At 42.2% G+C, this 9801-nt stretch overlaps 1 protein-coding gene across 1 annotated transcript; it reads left to right on the top strand.

The window, feature by feature from the left end:
* Positions 1-6993: 6993 nt before the first annotated feature.
* LOC122558682 (leukotriene B4 receptor 1-like) lies at positions 6994-9546 on the top strand. The gene has a single exon (XM_043707469.2). It carries the CDS (start codon positions 7407-7409, stop codon positions 8391-8393), a length of 987 nt encoding a protein of 328 aa, XP_043563404.2. The 5' UTR covers positions 6994-7406; the 3' UTR covers positions 8394-9546.
* Positions 9547-9801: the final 255 nt, after the last annotated feature.

Genomic DNA, 9801 nt, shown 5'->3' with positions numbered 1-9801 from the left:
ATTCTACCTCTATTCATGGACTCAGTTCACTTATTGATTCAGGTCAACTTCTCTCTATCTCAGTCAACAACATCAAAAGCAATGAAAACTTGCTGTGCAGAGATATGCTGCTGTGTTTGCTCATGTAAGAAACACTTGATAAGTAGACTATTGGCTATGAAACATTATGGGATTCCAAACGATGTGACAAGCTGCTAAATAAAGGTAATGACTTGGAGATGCCGGTGTTGGACTGGGGTGTACGAAGTTAAAAATCACACAACACCAAGTTATAGTCCAACAGGTTTTATTGGAAGCACACTAGCTTTCGGAGCGACGCTCCCTCATCAGGACCTCTGAAAGCTAGTGTGCTTCTAGTAAAGGTGAGATTTTGTTTCCTTTGTCTTTGAGAAAGAACTTTGTCATAGGCCTTCTTAAAGCTGGAATATACAGTATCCATGTTTAATTTTTATTTGGCCCCGAAGGCATTTGTCAAAAGAACATTCTCCTCTGAAGTAGGAATTTACTAACATGCATGAACAAAAAGGTGGCAGGACAGTATATGGAGGTCTTAGTTTGTTAGAGAAATAGGGTAGAAAAGCAAAGTAGTTGCTTTTACAAAACATTGCTTAGATCTCAGCTAGAAGGTTGTTAAAGTCTATATTTGAAAAAGGATCTCAGGACTGCAGAGAGGCCACAGAAGAGATTTACTAGACATGAATAAAGGTTGAGGGACTTCAGCTTCTTATGGTAAAACTGAAAAAGCTGGGATTATTTTCCTAAGAGCAGGGAAAATTGAGAGGAGACTTGGCCAATATGTTCACAGACATGAATGATTTTGCGAGAGTACATAAGGAGAAACTCTCCAGTAGTAGAAGAACTGGTTTAATGGGATCACCAAAGACCCTGAGGCATGATGAGGAATCCTTTTTAAATACACTGAATTGTTGTAATGTGCAAGGTACTGCCTGAACTGGAACTTTCAAAAGAGAATTAGACAGATAAATAAAAGGAGAAGAAAAATGCAGGACCATAGGGAAGGAGGAGGAATTTGAGATTAATTACATAATTTTACCAGTGTCGTCCCAAGATTGAATGGTCTCTTTGTCTGCTCCATAATACTATGATGCAGTTAGCATTCTGCGATCTACCAGTGATGCAGCTAGGTATTTTACTTGGTATCTATACAAAGCTAACTGATCAATGTGATGGATTTACCTCCTAAACCTGCAAGTTAAATCCAAATGATTTGTTTTTGCATTTTACAACAAACATGGGCCAAGCTCTCTTCTCTGCGTTATTCAACAACATTTGCAGCAAACACTTTGGAAATGTGGACCTTGACTGTTTCATTGAATCATAGAATGTCTACAGTGGGAAAGCAGGCCATTTAGCCCATCGAGTCAACATTAACCCTCCGACTAACATCCTACCCAGACCCGCTCCCCCCTTGCCCTATCCCTGTAACCCTGCATTTCCCATGGCTAACCCACCTAGCATGCACATGACTGGACAGTATGGGTGATTTAGCATGGCCAATCCACCTAACCTGTACATCTTTGGACTTTGAGGGAAACCCCACACAGACACGAGGAGAATGTGCAAACTCCACACATACATTTGCCCAAGGCTGGAATCGAATCCGAGTCCCTGGAGTGCTGTGAGGCAGCAGTGCTGAGCCACCATGCTGCCCATTTATTACTTTAAACAAACAACACCATCTTGCATTGATTTTGTGCTGCTGCATGCTAACATGTACCAAGATGCTTTGCAAAAGCGTTATTAACAGCATTTGACAGCTAATCATACAAGGGGAAATTAGGTTAGATCGGAAATGTTTAGGTTTCAAGGACAGTCTTAAAAAGTGCAAAGCAAGATAGAGAGGCATAAGCAGAGAATGTCAAAGTAGGGAGGGGAGATTTGGAAACAAGGGCGAGAATTTTAACGTAAATATATTGCTTTACTAGGTGTCAGTGTTGGGCAATGAACACAGGAAGACATGTGCATAAAGGAACAACTTTACCCTGAGGATAGCTACTGAGCTTGTGCAAATGGAGCTATGTCATGGTGATGTCACTTCCCATGGAGCTGGAGCCCCACTCTGTAATGCTGCAGCAGCATGTCCTCTCTCACCAAGCCAGCTAATGTTCACTCACATTTCTACAATAAGAATGAGCTTGGCACGAGTTAGAATAAGATCTGCAATGCTTTGAGGAACATCAAATTTACAGGAAATTTGGGAAGCCAGCTAGGAGGATATGTCATAGAGCACAGAAACAGACCCTTTAGTCCAAATTATCCATGCTGACCATTATCCCAAACTAAACTGTCCCACCATATCCCTCCAAACATTTCTTGTTCATGTGCTTATCCAAATGTCTTTTAATTGTTATAACTGTACCAGCCTCCACCATTTCTGTTGGGAGTTCATTCCACACATGATCCACTCTGTGTAAAAAGAATATCTCTCATGCCTTTTTAAAATCTTTCTCCTTTCACCTTAAACATATGCCCCCTAATCTTGAAATCTCCCACCCAAGGGAAAAGAGACCTTATTTTTACCCCTCCTGATTTTATAAATCTTTACAAGGTCACCCCTCAACCTCCCATGCTCCAGTGAAAAAAGTCCCAGTCGATCCAGCCTTCCTAATAGCTCAAACCCTCCAGACCTGACAACATCTTGGTAAACTTCTTCTGAACCGGCTTCAGCTTAATAATATTCTTCCTATAATAGGGTGACCAGAACAGGACACTATAATCTAGAAGAGGCCTCACCAATGTCCTGTACAACCTCAACATGACGTCCCAACTCCTATACTCAAAAGTCTGAGCAATGAAGGCACATGTTCAATGCCTTCTTAACCACCCTAATGCAAACTTCAAAGAATTATGTACCTGAACTCCTAGGTCTCTCTGTTCCACAACATTAGCCAAGGCCTTACTTTTAATTGTTTAAGTCCTGACCTTGTTTGTTTTGCCAAAATGCAATATCTGTCAGAATAGGTGTTAGAATAGACAAGTAACAGAGGCATGGATGAGGGTTTCAGTGGCTGTGACGGTGAGGCAGAGTGGAACCAGGTGAAGTTATAAAGGTGGGAGAAGAGCATAAATATGTGGTTGGAAACTCATCCTGAGGCCAAATGTGGTGCCAAACATCATAGAAATATTGGTTCAGTCTCAGGCAGGCGTCAAGGGGAAGGGTGAAGACAGTGGCCAGGGAGTGGATTTAGTGAAGGGGACCAAAGTCAAGCTTTCAGTCTTTGCAATATTTAATTGGAGGAAATATCAGTGTTTCCAGTAACCCAGTACTTGAGTTGGATTAGCTGTCTGAAAACGTCGGATGGTGGATGAGTCAAATTAGCCGATGGTGATGTAGAGCTGAGTGTGAAGTAAAATTGGAAACTGTTGCTCTGTTTTTGGATGCTGTTTCAAAGTGCAATGACAAATAGGAAGGGCCAGGAATCAATCCTTGGGGGAGCATCGGAGAACTGTTGCTAGAACTGGAAAATAAGCTATTTCAGCTGAATTACTGGCTCCAAGTTGATAGGTAAAATGATATGAAACCAAAAGCTGCTGACCCAACAGGACAGAGAGTTTAGAGAAGGATTTGACCAACCGTGTTAAAGGCTGCAGACAAGTCAACTCTGATGAAGAAGAGTTTACCTCTATCATTCACATAGCCTGCCATGTGGGACTTTGCTACGAGTCCTTCAGATACCATATTGAGGCAATAGCCTGATTAGAGTAATTCAAATGTAAAATTCTGGAAAAGACACACATTAATTTGTGAGATAACATTACAAGAGATAGGAGTAGGAGTAACTACATGACCTACCAAGCATGTGCCATCTTTAGTACAATTATCAGTGATCTTGGGCTTCAAGAACACCACCTCCCATTAGTTTCACTGCAAACCACTCACCATCCTGACTGGGAAAAATAGCATCATTCCTTCAGCGTCCCTGGGTCAAAATTGCTCCCTCTCAGCACTGTGGCCCCACCTTCAGTACATGGACAACAGTGGTTCGAGAAGTTTACCACCATCTTCTCAAGGGAACATGGGGGTGGCCTGTAACTTGGATCCGATTTTTAGTCTCTCAGGGAATCATATCATCAAGGGAGCAGACAAAAAGGTTCAGTTCTTTTTATTCATTTAAGGGACATGCGTGCCACTAGCTAAGGGACATGCATGTCAACCAGCCAGTGACATGCATGTCCCTTAAGTGAATAAGAAGAACTGAACCTTTTTGTCTACTCCCTTTATGATATGATTTCCTGGGAGACTAAAAATAGGATCCAACTCAGTCCTAAATGTATTCAATTATTTCATATATTATATTAGATTCCCTACAGTGTGGAAGTAGGCCCTTCAGCCCAACAAGTCCACACCAACCTTCCGAAGAGTAACCCACCCACATCCATTTCCCTCTGACTAATGCACCGAACACTACGCGTAATTTAGCATGGCCAATTCACCTAACTGCACATCTTTGGATTGTGGGAGGAAACCAGAGCATCCAGAGGAAATCCACGCAGACATGGGGAGGATGTGCAAACTCTACACAGATATCCACAGCCCTTTGAGTGAATCACTAACTTGATTGAGTTTTTTTGAAGAAGTGACAAAGATTATTGATGAATGGTAGATGTTGTCTATTTGGATGTCAGTAAGGCATTCAACAAGGTTCTGCATGTTAGACTGGTTAACAAGGTTAGATCACATAGAATACTGGGAGAACTAGCTATTTGGATACAAAATTGTCTAGATGGTAGGAGATAGAGGGTGGTGGTAGAGGGTTACTTTTTGGACTGGAGGCCTGTGACCAGCGGTGTGCCGCAGGGTTTAGTGATGGGTCCACTGCCTTTTGTCACTTATATAAATGATTTGGATGTGAACATAGGAGGTATGGTTAGTAAATTTGCAGATGACACCAAAATTGGAGGTGTAGTGGACAGCGAAGAAGGTTACCTCAAAGTGCAAAGGAATCTTGACCATATAGGTTGAGGAGTGGCAGCTGCAGTTTAAACTAGATAAATATAAGGCGCTACATTTTGGTGGGGTAAATCAGTTCAGGACTTATACACTCATTGGTAAAGTCCTGGGGTGTGTTGCTAAGCAAAGAAACCTTGGAGTTCAGGTTCATTGTTCCTTGAAAGTGGAGTTTCAGGTAGACAGTGTAGGGAAGAAGACATTTTGTACACTTGCCTTTTTTGATCACCACATTAAATATAGGAGTAGAGAGGATATGTTGCGGCTGTACAGGACATTGGTGAAGCCACTTTTGGAATATTGCAATCAATTCGGGTCTCCCTTCTATTGGAAGGATGTTGTGAAACTTGAAGAGGTTCAGAAAGGATATATAACAATGTTGCCAGGGTTGGAGGGCTTGAGTTACAGGGAGAGACTGAATAGGATGTGGCTAACCTGGAGTGTTGGAGGCAAAGGGGTGACCTTATAGAGGTTTATAAAATCATGAGGGACATGGATCAGGTAAAGAGATAAGGTCTTTTCCCTGAGGTGAGGGAGTCCAGAACTAGAGGGCATGGGTTTAGGGTAAGAGAGGTAAGATATAAAAGGGATCTTGGGGCTTCTTTTTCACACAGAGGGTGGTACATGTATGGAATAAGCTGCCAGAGGAAGTGTTGTACAATTACAACATTGAAAAGACATCAGGATGGGGATGTGAATAGGAATGGTTCAGAGGGGTATGGGCCAAATGCTGGCAAATGGGATTAGATTAGGTTAGGATATCTGGACGAGTTGGACTGAAAGGTCTGTTTCCATGCTGTACAGTGCTATGACTCTAAGTAATTTTGCCTTGTCTCAGTCCTAAATGATTAGCCCTTCATCCTAACATCTTGTTCCTCTTGTTATCCATTCCCTGATCACTGGAAGGGAAGAGAAGGGGTGAGGGCAGAAATGCGGGAAATGGGTCAGATCTGGCTGAGGGCCCTGTTGACCATGGTGGCAGAAATTGAAGTGACTAATGTCACATCAACTGTCCTCAATGAACGGGTCAAGTGCAGACCAAAGGTGAGAGGAAGGAGTCCAGGTGGAGGGAAAGTGATGGAGGCAGAGAAGGGCTCAGTGGGACAGGGCGAAGACTCCTCTCCAAAGAAACGGGCACGGAGGCAGTGCAAATGGAATTTGAGTTCAACATCATGCGGTGCCGAAAATGCATTGAGAACATCTAAACTCAGTTATATTATGAAGTAAGGATGAGGCCATTGGATTTTCATGATCGGGAATTGAAGCCATAGCAAGTCAACCATAGGTGGGACGGAGAGGGAATTCTCCCTGGTGTTCAAGTTTTATAATGGGATCCTATGGGAGTAATTGGATTGTATTTTTATCATGTGTTTTGAAATATCAATCATCACTCATTCAGAGTTTTACCCCACTCTCACACTACAAATGTTACTATAATGCCCAACTGCGCGCGCGCACACACACACAAACACCCACCCTCAAAATCTTTCAGTTTCCCACATGGCCAATCAGGACGATGACATTCATTGACATACCAACCTTCCCAGAAAGGTACAGACACATTGTTGTACATTTGGCTTTGTACAGAAGATATGGTGATTAGATTATTGGAAATGCTGTGACTGAGGATGTGCCCATTTATAGTCATTCTGTCAATTCTTTTTGAAACATTTGAAAATGTAGCACATACTGATGTAATCATTTTTCACAAATTTCATTTCCTCCTCACCCAATGTTCTGAATTACAAGCTGGTTTACAAGTATAGTTTAACATATACTCTAACTTTCCCACATCTCAGCTCACTACAATCTTATTCTCTGCCTTTTTACAGAATCCCTACAGTGTGGAAGTAGGCCATTTAGCCCGTCAAGTCCACACGGCCCCTCTAAAGAGCACCCTGCCCTATCCCTGCATTTCACATGCATAATAAGGCAATTTCACATGATCAATCCACCTAACCTGCATATCTTTATGACTGTGGAAGGAAACCCACATAGACACAGGAAGAACATGCAAACTTCACACAGTCACCCACAGGTGGGAATTGAAGCCAGGTGCCTGGTACTGGGAGGCAGCAGTGCTAACTACTGTGCTGCCATACTGCCCAACTTCAGAATCCCCAAAATCTGCAGCCAGGTGGTTCAAGAACAACAGGGAGTAGGTCAGCAGAACAGTGGGGAGCAAGAAACACAACCTTACATTTGCTCTCAGTTCCTGATGGCAAGTCTATAAGTCTATAAGTAGCAACACTGAGGGCCATTGGAGTTTATTTTTAACTGCCAATGAAGTTTGGATTGTGGTCAATCAACCATCAGTTGTGTTAGATTTCACATCTTTTGTTTTTGACAAGTTTCTCATTCCGGGTACAATTCACACTTCGAAGACAATTTGAGGCCAGTTCGCAGCAAGGCGTCAGAAGCTGAAGCTGTTCTGTCAATGGATGTGACCAACTCTACCACAGCGGCCGTGGCTTTGCATCAAGCCGTCATCTGTGTTGCCTTCACACTCATATTCCTCATCGGCCTGTTAGGGAATGGGATGGTGATCTGGATTATTCTGTGCACCATGAAGCAGCGTTTTCCCACCGTCATTTTGATACTGAACCTGGCTGTTGCAGATTTCTCAGTCCTCATCACCTTACCGTTTTGGATTTACTCATACGGCGATAGGTGGGTTTTTGGAGCATCTTTCTGCACCGGTCTGTTGTACCTGGTCCACAGCACCATGTTCGCCAGTGTGTTCTTCATTATGGTGATGAGCATTGAGCGGTTAGTGGCTGTACTGTACCCATTCACTGCTCAGAAGTGTTGGAGACATGGTCTAGTAAGGAACGCCATCATCATGGTCTGGGCTATATCGTTTCTCCTGGCCGTTCCTGTCCTTACAGAACGCAGAGCAGCGCAAGCTGAAACTCCCCACTGTTCACAGTTGCAGGACAGTTCTCAGCAACAGGAAGGGCTCCTTTTGTTCGAGACTTTAGTGGGTTTTGCCATTCCGTTTCTCACATTGTCGGTCTGCAATGCGCTGGTTGCAAAACGCATCGACAGGATGACTTTTCAAGGCAAAAGCAAGTCGGTCAACGTGACCATAAGGGTCACAATAGCGTTTGCAGTTTGCTGGCTGCCCTATCACATCAGGAACCTGTTCATCATCTCCTCAGCACTCTCGAAGAACTCGAGCCCAGAAGCCTCCAAGATGTTGCTACAGCTCGCTGAGAAAATCGAGAACTTGGTTGGAGCTCTGGCGGTGTCTAACAGCTGCATCAATCCCATTCTGTACGCGTTTGCTGCTCGTAGAATCCAGAATAATTTTATGATCTCTGGGATTGCAAAACTCTTTCAACAACTGCACAACTCTTCCGCAAATAAGTACGCCAAGGAATCAACTAGCCGAAGAGCCAATTCACAGCAGTCCAGCTGTTAAGGATTGTTTGTTTATTTTACACATGCAAATCTGTGCAATGGTGTATGTAAACCATAAAGGTAAACTTTGATGATGCTTTTTTTTTCCTGATGCAGTGCTTAGATTGACAGCAAGTGTAGGGCTTTCAACAGTAGGCCTTCTCTCAGTAGATAAAAAGACCACAGTTTAAAATACAGAGGCAAGATTTATTGACATTTTTCTGCAGCGATTTTGCATGCATCTTGCTTTGTTATCAACGACCTTAGTTTCTACAATTGTAAGTTTGAAGAGATTTGGAAACATATACCCAGTCTTTGGTATTTTGAATTAAGATTCTAATGCTGTAGTTTGATTAGCAAACAGTGATGAATGATAATTTATTCATTAAGATTTGATTAGCAACTCTATCCCCAAATTGTGCATTGAAAAGGGGTCATTCAAGTTGTCATATCTGTTACACAGAAGAAGTACCTAATGAATACTTTTGTGAGAAGTAAAAGAGATAAATTGCTGACTCAGTTCACTGCTAGGTATAATTGAGTCATGTCAAGCTAACTATCCCTTGGCCATTTTTCTGGGCCTCAGTAACTTCAGTTTGGTATCAGACTATCCATCCCTACCCTTACAGTGCAATCTGTCTAAGAGCAGTGTCCTCCATCTCAGTAATTTCTGTTTGGGGTCAGCCTCCCTTTCTCAGTCAGTATGTTTCTCCTATTCACTTTAAAAATTCATCTTTGTGATCACTGCCACATTATAGTCTACAAAACCAATCATTTGACCTCCAGTTTAATCTCACTGGAATTTCTCTAACATCTGTTTGGGATTTCAAATGCTGCTTGTAACAAATTGCTGGAGAAACTCAGCAGGTCAAGCAGCATCTGAGCAGAGAAAATGGTCAACGTTTTGATCCAGTTATTGAACTCAAAGCATTGACTCTGCTTTCCCTCCACAGATGCAGCCAAACCTGTTGAGTTTTTCCAGCAATTCCCATTTTTGCTGGTGTCAGATCTCCAGCATCCATAGTTCTTTGTTTTATTTTAGTTGTAATTATTGATATACATTTTGTTAAAGATGAATAAGCATTTTACTTGCCTACAATAATGAAGGTGACGATATCATTTTGTGATCTGTGGAAGTACTTAGTTACAATTTCTTTGTATTCCTGTTGCTAATATTTTCAGAATAAAACTTATTACTATGGTTGAACACCGACTGAAATGACTGTACAAGAATTAAAGGGTGTGGGTACTCCCGAACACAAACTTCATTTTGGATGATTGGAATCTTTAAAAGCTTGCTGATTGAACCATTGTTCATATATTTTTCCAACCTATTTTAGCTTACACAAGCTGATGTTCACTGACAAAATTTGTAGAAAATCCAGTGAATTTGAAGACATTTCCCAGTCATTTCCCCAGTCATTTCCCAG

The sequence above is a fragment of the Chiloscyllium plagiosum genome, unplaced genomic scaffold (genome assembly GCF_037043375.1).
Source record: "Chiloscyllium plagiosum isolate Xiang-an unplaced genomic scaffold, Cpla_swu_hap1 HiC_scaffold_17, whole genome shotgun sequence".
NCBI lineage: Eukaryota > Metazoa > Chordata > Chondrichthyes > Orectolobiformes > Hemiscylliidae > Chiloscyllium > Chiloscyllium plagiosum.
The sequence above is the reverse complement of the archived record's forward strand: the minus strand, read 5'-3'. Positions and strand labels throughout refer to the sequence as shown.